This window comes from Xiphophorus hellerii, chromosome 2, assembly GCF_003331165.1.
Source record: "Xiphophorus hellerii strain 12219 chromosome 2, Xiphophorus_hellerii-4.1, whole genome shotgun sequence".
Lineage (NCBI taxonomy): Eukaryota > Metazoa > Chordata > Actinopteri > Cyprinodontiformes > Poeciliidae > Xiphophorus > Xiphophorus hellerii.
Genome location: NC_045673.1, coordinates 19,035,493 through 19,060,602, shown reverse-complemented (window position 1 = coordinate 19,060,602; position 25,110 = coordinate 19,035,493). Strand labels below are relative to the sequence as shown.

At 36.6% G+C, this 25,110-nt stretch overlaps 1 protein-coding gene across 2 annotated transcripts in view; it reads right to left on the bottom strand.

Moving 5' to 3' along the window:
• LOC116734840 (spondin-1-like) overlaps positions 1-25,110 on the bottom strand; it is a 96,391-nt gene that overhangs the window by 56,756 nt on the left and 14,525 nt on the right. For both annotated transcript variants that reach the window (XM_032586371.1, XM_032586361.1), the window contains exons 3-5: positions 11,688-11,821; positions 2,801-2,874; positions 573-695 (exon numbers count right to left, since the gene is read on the bottom strand). In XM_032586371.1, the coding sequence (XP_032442262.1) occupies positions 573-695; positions 2,801-2,874; positions 11,688-11,821 (331 nt within the window). The remainder of the gene's footprint in view (positions 1-572; positions 696-2,800; positions 2,875-11,687; positions 11,822-25,110) is intronic.

The window sequence follows — 25,110 nt, the reverse complement described above, 5'->3', positions numbered from 1 at the left end:
CCTAAAAGAAAAAAAAAAAAACAATCTATGACTAAAAGACTGATTTTGATATGGCAAGCCAAAGAGTCATAGCTATACCTAAAGGTATAGGCATCCTTAAATTATACAAATTTAACAACTAACCTAAGCAAACCTTAATCATTGAACTGTTTTCCCAAAGAACTTTCCTACTTTCAAGTTTGTCTCTTTTTTTTACTCTTTCAAGCTTTATATAAGATCAATCAGTTGAATATATATTCTTTTATTTAATCAGGTAAACCCCATTGAGATCTAGATCTCATTTTCAAGAGGGACCTGAGCAAAAAATTTGCAATATAGAGACTTGAGTAAAATAAAGTTCTTATGTGAGACTAACTAATAGTGAATGTCATTAGAATAATGCATAATGGATCATGTCAAAGGAAATTCTGATTCTTCAAGCCATTTCAATTGCCTTTTAAGTCCAGGAAAACAAAAACAAAAAGAAAAAGAAAAGTTCATACCAGTCACTGTGAGGAACAAACTGATAGCTGAAAACTAATCAGATACAGAGTGTATGTGAGTGTTGGGCTAAGAATGCTATAATTACTCACTTGGATAATCTTTTGGATGTACTTTTTCTGACCAATTGCCATAGAAGGTAAGTCTATATTTAGCAGTTCCACAAGCACAGCATTCGATTGCAGGTACCTCTGTGACTTCACCGGGAACACGCTCTGCAGGGAGATGGGATGTGAAAGATCACAGATACTCAAATAATACAATAATTCCACAGACCGGTCATCTACATAATATCATGATAAAAATGTTAATATTTTTCAACTTATTAAGGTAACATGTAAGTAGGTTTTGAATCATTTGTGACCTCATTCTTTTCAGCTTCAGTGCAAGTAAAATAAACAACTTCAACACAAAACCTAAGCTCTATAGATTCTCAGTGGAGGAACATAGACTGTTGTTTAAATAATAGTGCAGTTTTTTTAATAGGATGGGTTCAGTCAGCACCAAAACCATCACACTACAGAGGAAATTAAACAATCCTCCTGAGTTAGCTTTTATTCTAGTAGTGTATTCTCATATATTTAACCAGGAAACATAAGATAATGGATGGATGGATGTGCTGAAACCTAGAAGTCAGGAAATTACTACAATAAGAAAAAAGTGCATTGTTTAATCTGGTCCACATGAATGGTCAGACCAAAAGTCCCTGCAAAATACATAATATTGTCCCTTTTTACAAATGTTCAAAGGGAAACTCAGTGACTTTTGACTGATTTACATGATTTCTGACTACTGAATAGACAAAACTCCACTCAGACAAAACTATTTCAAAGTTATTATGGTGTACAATCCTAAACAATTACTTGGGTAAATTTAAATCATGATTGATAGCAATAAGAGGCAGTAAGAATCTAGCAAGCAGGAAAAGAAAAGAAAAGAAATGACACACAGACTCATAAATATTCTAATTTTGCACTGGACCAAAGTTTCTGAAAGATAGGTCAAGGCGATAGTTTGAATATTTATGAATCACCCAATTATTTAGTGGAAATTTTCTCTTGACATCTAAGTTGCAGAAAGGCGAGTCAAACTTTAAGCACCTAACGTATGTCAGAAAATCGAAACAGAGTGGCTTGATTGACTTGCGTAATAGCATGGAAAATTAGATTTTAGTGTGTAGCGAAAAGCTTTATGAAGACAGGATTCCTCTGAGATTTAGCATGATAAAATCATTCAACCAGATATGGCTTTCATTGTACAATGAATGTTTGCGTTTGAGTGGAGAGACCCCTGTGAGTGTACCATTTTACCAGACTGTTGTGCTGATTTTAAGAGATTTTAAAAATGGTGACGCATTCTTTTTCAATATAAAACCTCAGACATTGCCCTGGTGATCTCACAGTTTGACCGTGACGTCCGCCTCATGCTTCCTGAGAGTTCTGTTAGGACTGTGGGACGGTTAAACAGTTTGTGTCCAGGATGTGTATGGTCTGCAGAGATGTTGGCTGACTTTCTTCTTTCCCTAGAGCTGTACATGTGCTTTATGTAGAGAGACTGGTTTTCATGCTATATGTGGGCTACTGGCATTGAAAGATGGATGACAGGAGAAATCTAATGAAACATTCTTGATGATAATCTGAAGATGCAAGACAGTTATCCCTAGTACACAACTACAAATGGAAAGCAAATAAAGCTTATAAAATCCATCCATCTATCCATCCATCCATCAACATACTAAACAACATACTAGTGACATTCCTTGTTTTAAAAATATTTATGTCTCTGTTGTCTAGTCTCTAGCTGCTTATTCTTGCTGGGCAGCATGGGGGCTGTTCCCTATCTGAAGGAGTTACTGGGCAAGAGGCAGGGTACACCCTGGACATCATTTCATCACAGGACAATATATAGACACACAGGACAAGCAACCATGCACACACCAATGCAGAAAAGTTGAGAGAGACCAATTAACCTAATGCTAATATTTTTAGACTATATGTATTTTGTTATTACAGCCATTACTTAATTCAAGAATTAATTTGTTTTGATGCTTTGAATGTGAGGATTACTAGTGTTCTTACAAATATCTGATGCGAATTTCATGTCAATAGGGATTTTTTTGTATATTCATAGAGAAAATGCATCTATTTTCTCCCATGTAGTTTTTGAAACATGATGAGGGAGGTGTGAGGTTATCAGAACCAGAACACAGGGAAAATTCTACATTCGGAGAAGGTTACAATAGCTGCACGATGACAAGTCTAGGTTGCAAAAATGAGCTGCAAAAGACAGAATGGAAGAGAAGATGGGCAGCTGTCATTACCTTTCTCACACAGTCGAATGGTGAGAGAACCTTGATCCTGGAAAAAGATGACTCTTTTCTGCACAATACTGGCCCTGCAGACACAGAGAACAGGTTTGGAAGAAATGTAGAGTAAGAATAAAGGTGAAAAAGAAAATGGAGAAAAGTTGGATGATCATAGGAGTGCAAAAGCTGCATGAAATTGAGATTTTTTAGAGTTTCTTTTCGATGTCTGATCCATGAAATCCTCCTCAAGACGGGAGGGTAATGGCTTCCCTGAGGTTTCATAATGGACACTGAGTACACATTTTTTCACAGGAAAAACACATTCTCCAATTCTCACAGCCAATCATCCTGTCGCAACAGAAGAAATCATACCCACAGATATGAAGAAGAGGGAGAAAAGACCAGGAGTTACATTAAGAAGAGAATATAGATCTGTGCAATTGTTGTAGACAAAACCAGGCTTTAACTGATGAGTTAATCTCGACTGAAAATTAAACTGCCCCATCTAAAATTGATTGTTTTTTACCAATGCTTTTACATTGTTTTGTAAAACGTTAGAATGGAGGACAAAGACAGCTCACATGCTTTGTTTTCTACCTCTTCTACTGATATTTTGAAAACAAAGAGTTACAAATAATGAGAGGAGCACAAAGGTGGGATGCCCTTACAAAACTTTCCAAACAAACCTGCCAAATGTTCTTGCAGTAAATAATACAGTCTGTTGCAAATTCTTCAATCCCAATAAAACCATCAAATAGCCCAGTAAATGGTTCTAAAAGTCATCATGCTTTTCTGGTAAGGTAACAAACACACAGACAACTAAAATTCAGGAAAGACTGGAAGAATAAGCCAAAAACATAAAAAATACTATCCTTATAACAAACCTCAACTGTTTAAGAGTATTGTTCCATCAAAACTTGAAATTACTTGAACATAAGGAAAAATCCAAACTGATACTGTAAGCAAGTAGTACTGTATATTACGCTAGTGAGAAAATAAATAAATAGCTGTACTTTTCTTTTTACAAAAGTAGTGTGCTGCACGTACAATAGAGAGAAATAAAACTGCCTCAAAGTGAGCTGAACAATCCTGGCAATGAAGACAGAGGAGGGTGCGCCAACTGTAGGTAGGAGTTATCGGTTATATTGCTTCTATAAATCTTACGTGGGCTGAATGGTGCAGTAGACTCTGCAACATGGGGTGACTACTTGGGCATGAAATTGGAAAACAAAAGTGAAATATAATGACTATTACTGAGCCTGATCATTTTTTATCAAATTTTCTAATAGGTAAAGAAAAAAATGCTGGTAGTTTGTATTATTCACTAAGTCAAGTCGGAAGGATGCATCTATACGTACCCAAGCTCCAGCTCTCCTTTCCACTAGACATCTATGTTAAAATTTGGCTGTTTTTAAATAATTTGTTTGTTTGTTTTTTTTTGTCAGTAAGCAGCCACTGCTAGTAAAACAAGGCAAATTGTATTAGAGGTGTGCAGAAAACTCGGTTACTGCATCTTGTAGGCACAAATAGGTAAAACCTCATGTAAAACTTTATTCATGGTGTTTTAGCCTAATTCTTTAAATAAGAGTTAAACTATGAACTTAAGTATCTTTTGTGTTCACCTGCAATGTTTTCATACACATTTTGTCAGTTTGTGTTTTTCTTCAACATCTGTAAAATTACTATATGCATCAGAGTTTTAAATTTACTTTTGTTAGACATTTCTTTCCAGATTTTGTGACTAGAGTATTGTTCTACAACAAATTGATATCTTCTATTTGTTTTTAACAGCCATGCCACATTATCGTTACTAGTCTCCTTGCTTTCACTCCTCATATTTCCTTAAGGAAAAGTCCTAGTCAATGTTAGAATACATAACCTTTAATGAATACACTCTGCTATTTCAGTCAAAGAGCCATGCTAATGTCACCAACCTCTAACCAGACTACATGTTGCAACTCGGGAAATAATGAGAAAAGAAACACACTTCTTCTTTTATTTGATGAAGCCTTTACTGCATAAGATCAAACTGTTCTCTGACCAAATTTCTCATCTCAGTGTAGGGAGATGAATTAGACATGAACAGTACAAATATTTTTTTTAACTGGTGCCTGATATTAAAAGTGATAGCAACACTCAGAGGTCATTACTCTTCACAGCAGAGGAAAGCAAGAAGCACGGCAGAATAAGTGAATTCATATGCGTCTGAATTCATGTCCTCTAGTTTTTATTCAGGGAACTTCAAGGATAAAAAGAGTGGTAGTTCTTAAAAACTGAACATGCTCCAAATAATCCTGTCGTGTGATCAATAAAAAACTGCGTCTGACTGTGACAAGACAGAGAAGTCATCTTGTCAAACAACTTCAGAGTCTCACAGTTTGACTTGTGCTGTCACTGACAGGCGAAGGGTGTTCCCCCTCCTCCCGGTAACAGCATCCGAATACTGATGGGAAAAATTAACTAGAGGTCGATGTGGGGTGAAAATGTGATGAACAGACAGCCGTAGGGCAGAGATGGAGAATTCTAAGTATAAACCTGATAACGATCACCAGGACAGCAAAACCTAGATTGGAAAAACAGTCTTTTCACTCACACACACTTGCTTTTCTCTCACCCTCCCTCTCTATTTTAGCTCTGGGTGGGAAACACTTTCTAGACACCAAAAGACTTTTCAGGACTTTCTTGAGATTAAAGCACAGATTTGAGGTAAACTCATCAGAGCTACAAGAAAGACCTTTATCACCTCAGGTAGGAAACACAAAAATACCCACACAGTCTAATGTTCGTACACACTCTGCACTTTGTCACAGCCTGGGGGGCTTGCTTAAACAAGAACTTCATGCTTGCAAAAGATAAAAGTCAAAACAAGGCAGGAATATAAAAGAGCTTAGGGCTGAAAATACTCATCATAGCATGTGTCAGATGAAATGGGATGAAGACGTCAAGACAGGAAAAGGAAGGAAATTGGGTGGGTGAGTCATCATTATTGCAAAAATTTGAGAATATTTAATCAAGTTGTTTATGTTATCTGCTCTAATAGAAGCAAAACTTTCAAATGTAAACCAGTTCTTTTCGCTCTACTCCAAATTCTATGTACTTTAGGATTTCAAATGTTATAATCTATATTAGATATGGTCATTTAGGCCAGGGACGGTACATCTAATATCTCAAATTACTTGCCTGAAAACCTTACAAATATTTTTCTTCAAGCAATATTTTTACTGCAGACTATTCTGAATTCATAACTTTTATAAACATGTAACTATAGATTATTTTGAGTATATTTCAACAACTGTAAAATTTTCTAAAAACATTGGATTGTTACTGATGTTCAAACTGTTTCTTCCTTCATACATTTTAAATCCAATGTTATTTGTCCTCAATTCCTGCTAGATTAAAAAAATAAATAAATAAACATCTGTACACCAACCATCACTGAACAGACTGGAGCATAGCTTCATATTTTAACAGTATTTAAATTTCCCCTAACTCTCTTGGAAATTATGTCTTAACAGAAAAAAATATGAAGGATAAGTAAGTTAAAAAGATAAATATGTTATGAAAGGGGGGGGGGACAAGCATTTTGTGGAGGTTTTACAGCTGCTGTTTCCTGCTGCCTGAGGCAACATTTCTAGGCAGCTCAACAAGATGAATGACAAGAATTTGACCAGCAGAGGAGGAGAAGGGCAGTCCTGACGGTACACAACCAGCCTCAAGAAGATAAGTTGTATACTGCATCTTCAAGTTGCTGTTAGTTCAAGTGCCAGGAACAAGTGAGACGAACAAAGATGGTGCATTATGGACTGTGCTATTTAAAAGATGCTGACATGGCTTGCTTGCCAAGAAACTGATAGCAGTGTTTGTAACAGGTGACTTCTCTCTCCAGGGTTCAGCTCACAATGTGTAAATTAGAAGGAAAAATGTCTCTAAAGAAGCAGCACTAACAAGCCTGGCAAACCACAGCAGTACAGCCTGATCTGTGAATGTCCAGAAATAATCTGAATAACAAGTGTGTGACAACAACAAAAATATTTTCTTTTACTTTAACTGTGCCTTAAAAGTAACTTTCTTGTGAAAACATGAAAGTTTCTTGATTAACAGTTTGACAAACTTTCCTAGGATGTTTCACAGTATTTTTTTGGACAGTGGCTATTTTTACCATCAGTTTACAGCTTACACAGACTGCGATTAAAAAGTGAGGAAAGTTACAGAACCTATAAAAGGTATTCACTCCACTAGACACTTTACCTTTTTCTTGCTTTTACAAATCAATCATGAGCAACAAAATCTGACTTTTTCACAAAAAGAATGACCTTATATTGTCAAATTGAAAACAGATTTGTATAAAATAATGTCAATTAAATAAAAATATGTAACATAAAATGAATGTATAAATATTTGCCCCATTTAAAGTGAATGACCTAATTCAAAAAAAGGTCTAGTCAATTGTTTGTAATCTCACAATGAGTGGAATGGAGATCATATGAATGTGTCTCAAGCAATTGTAATGTAAAGACTTCTGTGTCTGGGAGGTCAGCTCACTGATTAATCAGTATTCTTGGCTTATAGCATGAAGACTAGGAGAGCACTACAAACAAAACATAGAATACGTTACTGAAAAGTATAAGCGAACGGATGGAAACAGAAAATCTCTGAGGCAATGAAATGAATAAAATGGAAGCAATATGACCCATGCGTAAATCTTCTAAGGTCAGGCGTTCTCACAAACTGAGTGACGGTGCAAGAAAGAGACAAATGAGAGAGGACTCCAGGACACCTGTGACTACGCTAGAGGAGTTACAAGATTCAGCAGCTGTGCATACAACAATTTAAAAATGTTATCCTAGAAGTGATTTAAAGTTGATTTAAACAAATCTGTGAGTATAATGCTACTATAACTAATACTTCTATATAGTGTAAAGCACTTTGAGGTCCTCTGAGAGTGATGTACAAGTACAAGCCATTTACCATTACCATTTACTTCTAAGGAAACTATAGCACTTTACAACTGACTCCTTTTATTTTTATGTTCCACTGTTTTTCGTCACTTTACATCAGCTGTAATTATTCCCAGCACAGTAAAGCTGGCTGAGCTTCCCCGTTTCTTGTCTTTATGTTAGAATAAACAAACTAGCTGCCAGCTGCAAACTTTGAAAGTGAGAGAAATAAAAAACATCTTATGTAATTCTTGGCAAATCCACATACAGTAAATTTTACAGCAGAAATTACTTTTCCTCCACTGTATTTGTTGAAATGTTGGTAAAGCCGATCTTAATGAAAAAAAAGGAGAGAAAAAAAGCTTCAGTCTTTATGGTATTACAGCTTCTACTGGTGGTTTGAGATAGCGATTTTTTTTTCAAGTTATTAGATCTAAACCCCCGGAGGGAGAAGAAAAAAACTAAGAGTCCAAAAGGGCACAAAGACATATTGAAAGACCAATTTAAGGAAGTTGGAGTTGGAACCAGTTCCAGTTAACATGGAGATAAGTGTTTGACATCCTCAAGACTGAACATATTACAGACTGAACATAAACACAAGAAGGAAATGTTTGGCTCTAAGGATTATTAAATTAAGTGATGTTGACATCAGTTTGCATAAAGAAGTCAGATTTAGTCTTGTGTAGTAAAGTTGATTTTTGATTGTTTTAATCAAACAGATTCATTATCAGTAATGTCTTCCTTCACATGCACTGAAGTGTTTAAAAAAGTACTTGACTTTAATATTTATTATGGCTTTTTTCCCCCTTACTTGCATGTTTAGGATTATCAGACATGTACCTAAAAAAACAAAAATGTAGTTTTCAAAATTCTGATTTATCCAAATCAACATGACCTCATGAAAATTAAAAGGAAATTTCTTCTGGGTTAAAGTCTGATCTTTGTCCTTTTTGTTTCTTAATCTATTCAGAGGTGAAAATGGTGTGCTTTGGATACAACTCAAGTGTTCTTGACCTTTTGCTCAATACTGGTGACATTCTCCTTCATAATTTTCTGAAAGAGTGCAGAGTTCATGTATCCATCAATTTGACCATGCCCTGAAGCAACCTCAGACCTTTACGTATTAACATGGTCCCCAAAAACTTCTACTTTTGCTTTGTCAGTTCACAGATTATCTTCCCTAAAGTCTTTGGTAAAGACATTCTTGGCCATTTAGTTTCTACCCTGAAACTCTCCTATGGATGCAATTTTTGGACAGTTTCTTTCTTATTGTTAAATCATGAAGGCTGAGCATAAGAGAGGCAAATGAAACCTTTTCTGCTTTGTACGTTGTTCTGCGATCTTTTTTGATTTCCTGGATCAACCAGTGCATTTTTTCAGTAATTTTGGTGAGCTGGTCATTCTTGGCAAAGTTCAGCACTGTTCCATCTGTTTTCTGTTATTTTCCACCTGTAGATAATGCCTCTCATTCTGAATCATGGAAGTCCTAAAGCCTTAAAAATGACTTTGCAGCCTGTCATAGACAGTTTCTATTATCTGTGTGTTTTGGATTACACACAGCTTGAATTTGATAGCTTGTTTTCCTTAAGAAATCATGCATTTAAATTTGCAGTTTGTATTTATTCAGTTCTCTTTATTTGATTTGACAATTTGCTTAATGGTCTGAAACATTTAAGTGCAACTGTAGAGGAAGAACTGAAGAAATCTAAACTAGGGCTAATCATTTTCACTCCAATGTGGCCTATTAACATAGTGTTGTAGACAGAAACAAAAATAGCCTAACAAGGTAAAACTAAGACTTATAATACAAAGAGTTTGTATGAGGTAATCCTAAATTTCTATCTTGGACAATTGTGACAGTAATATGAGGTGAATTTGAAATAGCAGATGTTCCACAACACCGGGTCAGATTTATTGAACCAGCAATTACTGGAGATGGCTACATGCCATCTGTCATACAACGGCAGTAGAAAAATTAAAAGCAACAGCTGTGCTTGTGCTGTGGAGGTAAGGGCAAGTTAAAGCTTATCGCTTAGTTGAGGAAAAGATGCATGTCAGGGAGTTTATTCCCTTCAGGTAGTCAGAAAAGGAGACAGAAATGAACAAGAGAGAAACATTTTTTCTTTGCAAGGTTTACCTGTTTATCATTTATATTTCTTATTTGTCAAAAAATGTCTTGAAGGTATGTGCAGTGCTATCACTCCATGTAGTGCACATTTGTTATATTTTTTTGGCACATTGCTTGAATAACATCTCATCATGTATTAATAGTAAGTGATTTCTGTTATCATAGAATATTACATTTACAGAAACACAAATTGCAGCTGATGTGCATGAATTCAGTCCCTCCGGGCTGTTACGTTTCGCTCTTCTGGCTCTGTTCTGTTTTTCTAACGAACCAATTTTTACTCAATGGTAATACAGCCTGCTGCTCCTTTTGGAAACAAAACATGTTGGAAATAAATGTGTTTATCATAACAGTCCAGAGGCTGTCATGAAGTCTGCTGTATTCAATCAAAATTGAATGCAGTTCCAAAATACCCATTTGGTTTTTGCGTGGCAACATAAATAACTTTTTCCACACACTGTCTTTATTTTTAAATTGGTTTACGTTAAGTTTTTTTTTTTTCTTTTTCCTTAAACTGAGTAAAATCCTCTAAAAGTTCAGAAGTGAGTGGTCCGGTTTCTGAAGTGAAACGGTAACCCTGCCTTTCCATCATTTGTTGAATAACAACTCAGATAATGGGCTAAATATACTAAGGTAAGCCAAAGGGAATACTGGTGACTTTTGGTAGACTCGTGTCTGGTTTATCCCAACGTGTTGGCATGTGAAAAATTTCAGTAGATGAAGTGATATTATGAATCTTCTTTCAGTCAAGTGCAAAACAGCAAAAACGTTAAAACTTCACTTTAACTGAGTAACTGCTGAGGTTCAAGTTTGTCTAATCTGAAGAGACTATCCCTTCTGAGTATCGATAAGAATGTTTGGGTTTGTCTTACCTGTTGATACTACAATTTGACCTAATGAAGGAAGGAAAGAAAAAATGAAGGAATAAAAGACAGAGGGAAGAAACCAAAAAATATATCTCCCACTAAGCAAAGCTCCCTGTAAGCCATCCAACTCTCATTAAAGCAAAATGTCACTTACTAATAGCTGACAGGCAATATGCACACTTCCAGTTAGACTGAGCAATTTAATTGTCAGGATAAACCTTTAAATAGCTGCATAATGTCATTTATCTGATTAATATTCCCAGACCATCACCAATGGTGAAAAAACACTGGGAAAAATGACACTAACATTGCTTTCAATGGAGCTCCAAAATAATAAGGTACTGAACAGCCATTTAAATCCTCAAACATGAAGACCACACTATTATAAGTAAAGATTTATTTGAAATTTTAAAGTGTTTGCACACCCATTTTAACGATGAGACACATACTCTTTGAAAGTAACACGGATTCTCAAAATCACACCTGTTTTAAACAATAAATTGTACCCAGTAATCATCATCTTCAGCTGTGTTGTGAAGATCATCGCTTTACAAGAGCTAAGGTATGCTGTGCTTCTAGGCAAAAAAAACCCAAAACAACACCTGGAGTCACCGACTTGACTTTAGCCAGGAACACCTGCTTGTAAGGTCAAAGGTAACTGGGCACTTCATTTATTAAGATGTTGAAATAATAGTCCCAACACATGTTTTTTCTTTTCAAAAGAGCAAACTCAACTTAAAAATTTGAAGGAGAAGCAAACAACATGAACTATGTAAAAAATTTAAAACACGTTTTTTTGCACTAATTTAAGTCAGTCATTTAACTGCTGTTATCTTAATATACACGCAAATACTAAATCCAATAGTTTTTTGATATTGCAACCCTGATATTTAATGAAAAACAGTCATTCAATATCCGTTGTAGCTCTGCACATAAAGGTACGAGAATAATTAGATAAGAATAAAACTTACTTGAGAATAACACACCCAGTACCACTGGGTGGTGCAGTCCACAAGACCTGTATCCTGGTTCTTCTGCGAGGTGTGCTCTCTGTCACCGCAGGAGGACAGTTGGTCATGAACTGGGTGTCGTCATTATCGATGATCTGGCAAAGAATAAGTGGCATTATGCAAATATCATATCAGATTTACAGAAGTCACTCTACAAAGATCCAAAACATATATTGTCTCTTAAACAGATCAATTTATGTTGCTTTGTGCAGAAAAAGTGGATAAAGTTGAAGATCCAACAGTAAAAGTTCAACTTAACACACAGAGTGGGAGCTTGGAGCTACAGCAGTGACAAATAGAAGAATTAAGTCACAGTTTGATGTATTATAATTATTCTCACTTTGCACTTTGACTTTAGTAGAGTAAAAGTAGCTGAAATTGTAGCACGTATTTTGTCTTTAAAGTGAATAATGATTTTCGGCTGATGTGCTTATGCAGCATCAAAATTTTATTAAATATGAGACCCATGTTCAAAATGTTTATCTTCTGAATTATGAATGTGACTGAATTTATCAATTTAACCTGTGTGAACTGGACTTAGAACCAGTTCTTGATAGGGGAACTAGATTTGCGCAACATGAGTATTGCGCAAATTTACTATATAGTAAATTTACTATATAGTAAACCTTAAAATTTACTTTAAGATAAAGGTTGTGATGTGATTTTATTGAATCACTGTGAAATCATGACATTTCTTTCTTTTAACTCATGTAAAACAATAGTTTTATTTTACATTATTTTCAAAGTGATGATGAAAGACAGCAGAAATATTAGATGGCTATCAAACACCATGTCATCTCCATAATTATTTTTCACGTCAGGGAACCACAACATCTCGTCTCCTTTGAAGGACAGGAAGTAATAGAGTGTTTGTCAGGGCTTAATAAATATGTATTCTCTGATGCCAACAATGTTTTTTTGATCGTTACATCCGGAAAAATATTATTTCACAGCATGATAATTAATCTTCACACAATGTCTCTAATCTTTATTTGTTTGTAGGAGGTGGGTTGGTGATCTGACAATGTTGATCTGATGCTTTTTTAATCTGATACATGCAATTTTTAATAAAACTGATATGCATAATATATAAACCGTAGAGCTCAATTTTGCTGCTCTATAGAAAATAATTACTTTAATCTTTTAGTTCTCTCAACACATAACTATAGCTTTTCTGTACACATCACTGGAATTTGGTATTTGACTCCGTCTTTTAAGCTGCTCGTAAAACAGGTTGCTATGGGCGGTTTGCTGTCATTTACACTTTATTTGCACAGTTTCAGTTGTCACTGGAAACAAGAGGTAGATGGGAAAAAAAGACAATTCAACAAAGAGACGTTTTTCACATTTGATCAAGATAAAAACTATTTTGTGAATGCGAAGGGAGGGTGATTTGGGGGGGGGGATGACAAAAGGTTTATTTCTTTCACCACTTCATGTGAATGTGGGGATGTTCAGTCATGCAATTTGACCTTAACTTATCAAGTAGTACTCTCTGTGACCAATCTTTGGCAGTAAGTTGAGCCAAGAGCAAAGCTGTGGGAAAGAAAAACCTTGTCAAAGTCCTAAGATGATGTTTTGGATAATAACAGACTTGTACATTCAAGACATGTACTTCCCAGTTGTCTCAATACTTAAACCTTGTCACGAACCTTACAGACTAAACACATAGCGAAACAGAACCTCATGTGGTCCTATGACCTTGTAGCATGTGTTCCCCAGCTGTCTCTCTGTAATAATAACAAAGACTCAGCATTCTTTCCCAGAAATCCTTCTTGACGTAAACTCACTAACAGTTTCCCTTTTGGAGCTTTTCTCGTGAATGAATAATTTCCATATTTCTACGGTGACTGATCCACCTTTGATTTACATTTTTTGTTGTTTTTGTCACTAAGACTGAAGCTCTGTCAGTCAAACGCTGAAACAAACAACTCACTAAAAGGCAAATGAAGAGACAGATTTCAGAAAGAACCAAACAAAGGAGAATGAAAGCAAAAAGAGACTGCCTTTTGACAGAAATATAAAGGTAGATTTGCATTGTGCAAATTTAAATTGAAGTTAAATCTACTGAGACGTAAACATTAAATACAACGATGCTTTGGAGACAAAAAGAAAATTGAGATGCTCTGAAGAGATGCTAAACATGCATAAACATGTTCATGGAGAAAAGCAAACCAGTAATACTAACCGCAATGGTTTTGTTTATGAAGCAAGTCAGTTCCTATCACTGATCCCAAAGTATGGTTCAAGATAGGTCTGATTAAATATTCTTACAATCAACTGAATACACTAAATCTGAAGTCAAATGGACACAGTGAAATCCCAAACATAAACTTATAAGCATGAATTATTTAGAAAAAAAAGACTAAACAATATTACAAAACTAGAAAATTTCGGAAGAAATTTAGCCGGGGCCTGCCAAGGCGCGCCCGTGGGTCTGGGCCCGGCGTTGTCACGCTACAAATCGGCATCGATGCTAAAGAACGCCGCAACGTAATCAGTGGCATGCGGAGAATCGCAAGAACGTTAAGTGAGGCGGACGTGCACCATTCAGTATTATAAAGTAAGTATATCAGCTAAAATCAGCAGAAACGCTAATGTTAGCGTCATTGCTTTCATCAGTATGTGGGAAATCACTAGGATATTTTCTGTAATTGATTTACTCCATTCAGTATACTAAACATTGCTAAAAAGTACAATAAATAGCTAATAGCTTATTGAAGCTAAAATGCTAACGCTAATGAACCTTGCATTGAACTGTTTAGTAACAGTTCAATGCTCATAAACTGCAGGAAGGCAGTTCATTAGCATTTACCTAATGATTGTCACAAATATAAATTTTCAATAACGCACACACACAACATATTACAGTTTAAAAATATATATTGACCTTATGTTAAAGATTTCTACAAACTTTTTACAGGTAAAGTTTACAATGAACCAAAATTACAACATTTAAAGAATACCATAAATTTAAGAATCTAATGTCTCTGCAATAAAAAGAAATTGCTATCTTTTTTATTTTTAAACAACACCTCATATTGTTAAATAACTGATTTTATGTATTCAAGTTTTAAATATTACATTTGAGTTTGCATGGATGTAAAATTACTGCTCAGTTTAAAAATTACAGTATTTTTAAACTGAGCAGTTTAAAAATATGCTCAGTATTTTTAAACTGCTCAGCTAAACTTCGCTCTTTAGCTCGTTAGCTTGTCGATGTTTTAGTTTTATTCGCTGGGAAAATTATTCTTTGTCTGCTTTGAAGATAAGCAGACAAATAATAAAAAACAAGTTTTGATATTAACTCTCAACTTCATTCACAAAACTTTTTCGTTATTTATTACACAACGAACATGCATTTCACATAAGAACAAAACAATTAGGTGACGTTGCCTGTCCTTGAACACAACGCTGATCCCTCTTCACCCTGTCACCAACTCACACACATCCTCATTGTGTTCTGTAAATAAACAAAACACAAGCAAAATCAATAAACTATATGCATATTCCAGTATACTGAGTTTTGGTTTTACATTCATTCTATTTCAATGTAGTTTGTTTGTGCTTACCAATGTTTTCTGGCCGGATGTCTGGCACCGTTTTCCCCTGGTCAGTTCGTCGATGTCTGGTTTTAGTTCTATTCTGTGGCAATCCGCAAAACGGCGTGTAGGTTTTCGTCAGTAATGCGCGATCTGTGCTTGGTCTTGTTTAAAGTCATTATTGAAAACATCTGTTCGCACAGATAGGTGCTTCCAAACGTGGACAAAACACAGGAGCTGCATGGAGTCGAAGCTGTGGCATCAAATCAGGGGGCAGTAGACGGTAAAAGTCCTCGATTGAAACATCACGGGACTTCGCTCTTTAGCTTGTTAGCTTGTCGATGTTTCAGTTTTATTCGCTGGGAAAATTAATAATCAGCTTGAGGTGACTCTGCTGCACTCTAGTGGCGAGAAGCCGTAATGTTGGTTGGTAAGAATCGGAAGGCATTATGGGATATGTAGTTTGTAGTCAATTCGTGCTCAAAACCTATTTTAAGTCAATCAATGGGGCTGTAAAACGGTGGTAGGGGGGAGAGGGCCACATAAAATGACGTAGCGGGCCACATGTGGCCCGCGGGCCTTGAGTTTGACACATGTGCAATAGAGGATCTATCTGCTGCTCATGCAAAACAGTCTATTTTAATCCCATGTGTAATAGTCATTGGGTTAAATCAGTTATATAATGCTGAAAACGCAAGTAGTTGATGTAAAAATATTCAAGGCTTTTATTTTGAAATTTTCATCAAGCTTAATTTTAAATTGCCACACTAATCCCATGTGTAACAATTGCTGGGTTAAATCAGTTATATAAAGCTCAAAAGAGCAATTTTCTGATGTAAAAATATTCAAGGCTTTTATTTTGAAATTTTTGTTAAGCTTCATTTCAAAGGGCCAAACTAATACCATGTGTAACAGTGCTTTGGATGAAAAAGTCAAATAAAGCCAAAAAGAGCAATTACATGATGTAAAAATATTCAAGGCTTTTATTGTGAAATTTTTGTTAAGCTTCATTTTAAAGTTCAAAACTAATCCCATGTGTAACAGTTACTGAGTTAAATCAGTTATATACAGCCCATAGCAGCACGTAGTTCTAAAGGCCAGTTCTCAGTCCTGATCTGTTTCAACTGAGGATAGATAGAACTACAGCGATGCGTATTTGTAGTCCAAATCAGCAGCCAATAGCCTCTTGAGATCCGTTGCTATGTTAAATAAGTTTCACACCAAGGTGTGAAGTGTTAGTGAAAGAGCCTGAGAGCCTCAGAAAATCCTGTCGCATGACTTTGCTCTGAAGCACCGTGACAGAAAACCGTACGGTCTAGATAAATTTCGAAAACATTTTACCGGAGCAGACAGGCGTATCAATGTCAGGACCGATTTTGATACCAATCGTGCGATATTTGTGGGCGTGATGGCGATTTCAAAAATGATTTGGGCTGAAAAAGTTGTCTTCATCTCTCACTCTAATCAGCGAGAGAAGCACTCTAACTTTAGGAAAAATGAGAAACTTTGGGTCGCTTAGAGACAAATTGTGGACAAACCGTAACTGGTATCGACGAGCCGTCTTCACTTTCGAAGAGATCACAGACGTATCTACAAAATGAAATTTGAATGGCATTTCTAGGTGAATTTGTGACGACACAGAAAATCCTCAAAAATAGGGTATTTCTAGGATTTTTCCCATTGACTTATAATGGGGGTTTTTTCGTAGTTTTTTGCGAATTATGTCGCCACGTTAAGCCCAAATCCCACCAAAAGTAATAGCTGGAATGGCGTGAATTTTCTGCACGTTTTGATACCTCATTTGTAGGTGTGCACCCAGCGGTACGAGCCGCATTAACGGTTACGGAAGAAAAATAAAGAAGAAGAAAGAAACACTTTCTCCGACAATAGCAATAGGTTCCTGCCATTGCTTTGCATGGCAGGCCCCAATTATCTGATTAATGATTTTATAGTCCAATTCTGTATCAGATATAAAACACATTTTACTCACTCTTTATTCTCATCTCTCAACACATTGCTATCAGCTCTGTGTGATCAGGTAGGAGCATCAACACCAGCTGCACATCATCCAGATGGCTGAATATGTCATATCACTGGAATGCAATCCCTTAAATCATTACACTTGGAATAAACTATTGCAGTCAAAACAATACTCTGTAATGTTATTGTAACCGATAATATGATGAAAATATGTGAATATATCTATTTAAAAATGTTCTCAGATGAACTTTAAATTCTAAAGCGTGTTTTCCAAATACCAGAAACAATTTATTGCTAGAAAAAAGCTGGGTGTCTTTTTATTTTTCAAAGTACTTGAAGAACATTTTATAAATTGCTAAGTATTTTGGCTTAGGGTATATTTCCATTGTTACTGTTACTGTTACTGTTTGAGAAGCAGAGTTGTCCCAACCACAACCACAGCCATATGGAGAATGTGTGGCATATTTTTGATGGAAGAGTCCATGCAAAGGAATGAGCCAATTTACGAAAACTCAGTTCCGCCATAAACGATTCTGTTTGTGTCACCAACTGCAAACACTATATTATTTGAAAGCAGGGGCTCTACTCTTTACATTGATGTTTTTCCAAGTGTGACAAAGACTTGGCAAGTTAGCACGCAAAAACACTTTTGCTGTTGTGTGGTCAAAAGTTCTGTTTCCCTCAAAACCACTGCAGATGTCTTATAGTAAACTGATACAACAGCTCAATAGTGGATAAAATAGGGAAAGTCACTTCACCAGTTTAGCAGTATTTCAGATATTTAAAACGAAAACTAATCAATATTTATCGACATCAAATGATATGAAATTACTGTATCATGATACTTTTTCAGCCATGTCGTCCAGCGATACTCTGCGCTAGTATCCAATTACAGCTTAGATCTATACTATGTGCATTAATTATGCAGCACATTGCACAATTAATGCACATTGCCCAGCCCTGCTCCACTCATATCAATCAGATTTGCACCTGACTCACTCTGTGGTTACAAGTGACAAAATGAAACTGGAAGGTGTTAAACAAAGCTAAAAATGGAAGAAATTACGCTAATAAGGCAGCAGAGAGCAAAGTCAGAAGTGTGGAATTGATTTTAAACTGAGAGTAGCTTAAAGTAATAATGCATGTTTACTTCAGGCTCAGGACTGTAATTAGAGTTCATTAGTCTGGTTGGATTGAGCTCAGGCACAATGTCTGTGGCCTCGGACCGGGTCAGGTTGGACTTTTAGGCCCAATCTAAACTCCATTTCAAACTGATAACTTGGTTGTTTACATAAAGACAAAGATAGTTTTAGAGGAATGAGTGATGAAATTATATATGCACTACTGAAATTGCTCATAATTCAATTAAACTTTCAGCAAATCTAATGCAGCACAATTTAAAATTGATCAATGATATCAGTGCATGTACAAACTATTGAGCTAGTAAAGAATAGAGTAGTAAGACAGGTTAGTGTGGGAAGACTGTCAAAAGAGGTGTTTGTTTTCTTTGCAGAGTCTGGCATGTCAGTGAGAGTCCACGGTTTGTCTATCTCAATCTCGCTCAATCTCTTGCTCCCACTTCAGTCGGTAAACACAGATGCTTTAGAGTGCCTGCACAAGCAAACGCAGAGCTCTGTTCAAACACACTCACACAAAGCCTGGGTGACAGGCACGGCAGACCTACGATCCTCTGGAGAAATCTGACAGAAACGGCTGATATTAGCGGGCACATGTGTGTGTTTGTTGGTCGCTGTGTGCACACACACATTCCAGGATAGCAATTAAATGTCATGCAGTTGCAAAGCAGTGAATATAGTTAAAACCATTGGGACTTTAGTTCAAATATGAGAAAGAAGAAAAGAATTACAAAGAGACAGAATGATAAATTGAAATGTCACATCTCCACTTGAGGATGAGCTCATTTCAGAGAATCACAAAGTTTTCTTGTCTTGATGAAGACCTCGGAGGCACCGACATTTTGCCTGAAGTTTTTCATCAATCAAAGCAGTTCTATTACTGCAGAACACCTCTGAGATCTTGGGGCTATCATCAATATTGCATCATATTACATTCGATGTCTCACCCACCCAACCATAGCAGCAAAGTCACATGTGAAAACAGCCACCCTTTGAAAGTCCCTTTACTTTCCAACATATGATTCTCTGACTTGAACTGTACAACTTCACAAAGCAACAATTAGAAAAATGTTCTGCATACTGTTCACTGAGTATCACGACTCACACTCTTCCACATATAAATCCATACTTTCAGTATAATGGTTGGAATATCATCCATATCAACCAGCTAGTCTGCAAGAATCCTAAAGCTGTTGTTTTTATAAACAAATTTCAGTTGGTTTTATGTTCACAAATACCAAATACCAAAGAATGAGCAAGTGTCTGTTCTGTTTTCAAAAGAAAGCTTCATTTTCTGCCTTTTCACTTAGTCATGACCTTTTCTTGTCATTTGTCTTTTTGCGTGAATGCCATTAAGGTGTGTTGTAAAAAGCTTTGACAATATCAGGCAAGTCCATCACGTGGACAACATATCACGGAAACAAAGTAAGTAATATGTAGAGGCAAAATATCACACAAAAAAGTGAAAGAACTGGACTGTTTGACACTGATCATTTACACATAAAACACATTTCATTACTAATCATTCAATCAACCAATCAAGTTTATATGTATAGCACATTTCAGCAACAAGAAAGTTTAAAGTGCTTTACATCACAAAAACAAATTATACAGTCATAAACAACACAGACAACAATTAAAACAAAACATTTCATCTGGTGGCAGTATTACACATCAGAATGTGTAATATCATGCATGTGTATTATCAATGTTTCATTTATAATGTTTCAAAAGAAACTCTAAACAGGTGTGTTTAAAAAAGGTCTTTGGTTTTTATATCTGGAAAGAAAAAAATCCCTGAAAACCTGAAACATGCAGAAACTGTTGGCACCTTTTAGACAGGACAAAATGTGTTTGTTTGCTTCAGATTTTAATCAAAGAATCTCACTAATGAACTGTTGACTGATTATAAATGAGAGATTGAAGCAAAAGATTGAACACAGTCAACACTGCTGTAACAGAGAATAATGATCCCTGGATAAATATTTTTGGCACTTTTGCTACCTATTCACCTGATTTAAAACTGTAGTTTAATGTTTGTCTTTATTATCTCAGGCAATTAGGTGTTTGACATACCAAGTTGAGTTCCTGTAAAGCACTTTTGACTGTCTTGTATATAATATGAGCAATATAAATAAACTTCCCTTGTCTTGCCTTCTGTAAATGAATCAGTAAAATGTCCAGTATATGTAGCAAGTTAACATTTTAATAATTTCACTTAAGGATTTTCACAAATAGTAGTAGTAGTAGAAATACTAGTAGTTGCTAAAGGCAATATTTTATTTGTTGTTTGCTATTGTTTGTTTGTTGCCACTGGTTTGCCACTTGTCTTGTTGTTGCCATTATTACAGGAGTAACGACCAGCAGTGTGGTGCTTAACATACACCAACAATACAAAGTATTCAAGCTGAAGATATCCCATCTGGGAGCATCCATCAACAAATTACTGTTCTAGATTTTCCCCAAGTATCCCGAAGGGGATATAACCAATGATTTTTGCACCATTATCATCTTGTTATGTCAGTAACATTGTGATATGTGTCATTATTGGCACTGTGCTGTCCTCAGGATACAGATGCTTCATTCAATCCTAATTATGGTTTGCTGTCATCTCCAAGGTACCATTTGCACTTTATTTAAATATTGTGATAACACTTTTCACACAGATTCAAAGCATTATGGGAATCAACATTTGCATTGCAATAGCTATTCTCTGTAACATTTGTGCAACAGATGTGCACTGATGTATGTAGGAGTGTCTAATATTTTAAAAACGTCAAGGTAATGCATTGCTTGATCGGCAACATAATTACATACAGGCAAGTGTTGATAATGTTTTATCATTTCTGCTGATATTTATTAGCACAAAATGGTGGTCCACACAACTTGCATAATAATTCCCCCTAGAGGATTTAATGAAAAGAGGTGACAACCATCCTGTCACAGTGTACAGGAACATCAGCTGCAGAGAACTGGACTTTATTGCGAAAGAAAAATTAGGTCTTAAAAAAAAAAATCACTCCCAAGTTGCATGCACAAACAAGAACAGTTGGTCTACCGCAAACTCTAACAGAGGCAGTGGCAATATGTTTTTCTACTGCAACCACTGGAATGGATCAAAACCACTCTCGTGTAATGCTTTCCTTTCCACCAGATGTCTTCGAAACTGAGCTCTGTGTAAAAACACACATCTGTTTTAGTTCTGATAAAACTGACATCTACAGACTAGATTAGTCAGACAGGATGACAAACATAGGAACACCACAGGGAATCCAATCAATTTTCAAAACCAAACAACCTCGGCAAAGTCCCAATGCTACATCACGCCACAATTAGTATGCACAGTGTAATAAGTTACAGGAAGATTTTGTTCATAGTGAAAACATGTTTTATTATCAGTATTTTGAACTGGACAGAATTATACACCCATTGCAAAACTTAAAATTTCTCTCATATATATATATATATACACTTTATCATTGAATTCAATGAGAAAGTGTTCAGTGTTCAGACCAAACTTTTGGTCTGTACTGTATATATATATACAGGGGTTGGACAATGAAACTGAAACACCTCTCATTTTAGTGTGGGAGGTTTCATGGCTAAATTGGACCAGCCTGGAGGCTAATCTTCATTAATTGCACATTGAACCAATAAGAGCAGAGTGTGAAGGTCCAATTAGCAGGGTAAGAGCCCAGTTTTGCTCAAAATATTGCAATGCACACAACATTATGGGTGACATACCAGAGTTCAAAAGAGGACAAATTGTTGGTGCAGTACACAGTATGTACAGTATATACAGTATACACCGTGTATATACAGTATATATATATATTTTTTTTTTTTTAACCTCAAATAAAACAAAAACAAGTTTGTATACATTGTTAAGCAACAGAACAGAAATGTTAAATAAATATTTGATGGAATTACCCTGACTTTCATTTTGTCAGACACATTATTGTGTCTGACATCCATATTATTGTTGGATTCAGAAGATCACCCAGTCAGAACCTCACCGAATGATGTGAGCTTCTGTTTGAATTCAATTAGCACTGGAATGCAATAGCTGTAAAAAAAATAAATAATAATCAAGTCTTATTTTAGAGCTGCGTATTTGGAAATAATTATTTTTATCTCCACATACAGTTAGTCGCAGCTATGTGGCCTGTTGGGCAAAATAAAACATTCAACTTTAAGCTGAATCCTTAAAAGGTCAAATTATCATCAACTATGAAAGAAAAACAAACTAGATAGTTACTCCCACACTATAAAAAAGTCCTAAACACAAACCATATCACTTAACTAAATGTACACCTTTTCCTAATACAATCATAATTTAACAGAAGCATATCATATGCAAAAGTCACAAGCAAGATGTTGATTACTAACAAGACGTGCTTCATTTGTGTTTTTGATCCAAAATACCTGCATAACAATCAGTGTGAAAGCAGTTCAAGCTACCGTTGCTCCACAGTCATGTATTACATATACACTGCTCAAAAAAATAAAGGGAACACTTAAACAACACAATATAACTCCAAGTAAATCAAACTTCTGTGAAATCAAACTGTCCACTTAGGAAGCAACACTGATTGACAATCAATTTCACCTGCTGTTGTGCAGATGGAATAGGCAACAGGTGGAAATTATTGGCAATTAGCAAGACACACTCAATAAAGGAGTGGTTCTGCAGTTGGGACCACAGACCACTTCTCAGTACCTATGCTGTCTGGCTGATGTTTTGGTCAGTTTTGAATGTTGGTGGTGCTTTCACACTCGTGGTAGCATGAGACGGACTCCACAACCCACACAAGTGGCTCAGGTAGTGCAGCTCATCCAGGATGGCACATCAATGCGAGCTGTGGCAAGAAGGTTTGCTGTGTCTGTCAGCGTAGTGTCCAGAGGCTGGAGGCGCTACCAGGAGACAGGCCAGTACACCAGGAGACGTGGAGGAGGCCGTAGGAGGGCAACAACCCAGCAGCAGGACCGCTACCTCCGCCTTTGTGCAAGAAGGAACAGGAGGAGCACTGCCAGAGCCCTGCAAAATGACCTCCAGCAGGCCACAAATGTGCATGTGTCTGCACAAACGGTTAGAAACCGACTCCATGAGGATGGTATGAGGGCCCGACGTCCACAGATGGGGGTTGTGCTCACAGCCCAACACCGTGCAGGACGCTTGGCATTTGCCAGAGAACACCAGGATTGGAAAATTCGCCACTGGCACCTTGTGCTCTTCACAGATGAAAGCAGGTTCACACTGAGCACATGTGACAGATGTGACAGAGTCTGGAGACGCCGTGGAGAGCGGTCTGCTGCCTGCAACATCCTTCAGCATGACCGGTTTGGCAGTGGGTCAGTAATGGTGTGGGGTGGCATTTCTTCGGAGGGCCGCACAGCCCTCCATGTGCTCACCAGAGGTAGCCTGACTGCCATTAGGTACCGAGATGAGATCGTCAGACCCCTTGTGAGACCATATACTGGTGCGGTTGGCCCTGGGTTCCTCCTAATGCAGGACAATGCTAGACCTCATGTGGCTGGAGTGTGTCAGCAGTTCCTGCAAGATGAAGGTATTGAAGCTATGGTCTGGCCAGCCCGTTACCCAGACCTGAATCCGATTGAGCACATCTGGGACATCATGTCTCGCTCCATCTACCAACGTCACGTTGCACCACAGACTGTCCAGGAGTTGGCGGATGCTTTAGTCCAGGTCTGGGAGGAGATCCCTCAGGAGACCATCCGCCACCTCATCAGGAGCATGCCCAGGCGTTGTAGGGAGGTCATACAGGCACGTGGAGGCCACACACAATACTGAGCCTCATTTTGACTTGTTTTAAGGACATTACATTAAAGTTGGATCAGCGTGTAGTGTTATTTCACTTTAATTTTGTGTGTGGCTCCAAATCCAGGCCTCCATTGGTTAATAAATTTGATTTCCATTGATGATTTTTGTGTGATTTTGTTGTCAGCACATTCAACTTTGTACAGAACAAAGTATTCAATGAGAATATTTCTTTCATTCAGATCTAGGATGTGTTATTTGAGTGTTCCCTTTATTTTTTTGAGCAGTGTATAATACAATTTATCTTTTTTAGTCCCTATGTCTGTTATGCAGCCTATTTTGACAGGCTCCTTCTTGTCCTTGTGTTCTGTCTCTGTTTATACAGTCTTTGTTAAAAAATGGATTTACCTTGAGGTTTTTTCTGACTGGACTTTCTGAACCTGTCATTGAACTGCAGCATGATTAGTTTTCCATTATCAAACCTTTTTTGTTTGCTTTATCTCTAGTTTCCCTTTGTCCTCATTTTGGCCGAGCCTTACCACATAATAGTGCAGCTACTTTTAACAAATGAATCTGTATGTATGAGCCTTCTTGTGTTTACATGTGTTGCTGTCTTTCCAGTCTATTTTGTCTTGCTTTGTTTGCTTAAGCTGTTATCAATAAGAAACAGCATGAATAAACTACAAAAAAGCTCCCGCACAGAGTCGCAAGAACGTAATGACTACAGCAGTATAATGATTTTTGGCTTCCAACCACTAAAGACTTAAATGGAGACATTTCTAATGACATCATGGAGTCATAATTAATTTTCTTTCATAAGTAATTTCCCTTGACCCATTATTTCTGTAGTGCAGATTATAGCATTATTCTGAACAATACAGCTTAATCAAGCTTTAATGTGGCAAGATGAGAAGACTTCAAATGTAGCCCTTTTTTTTCTGAAACCA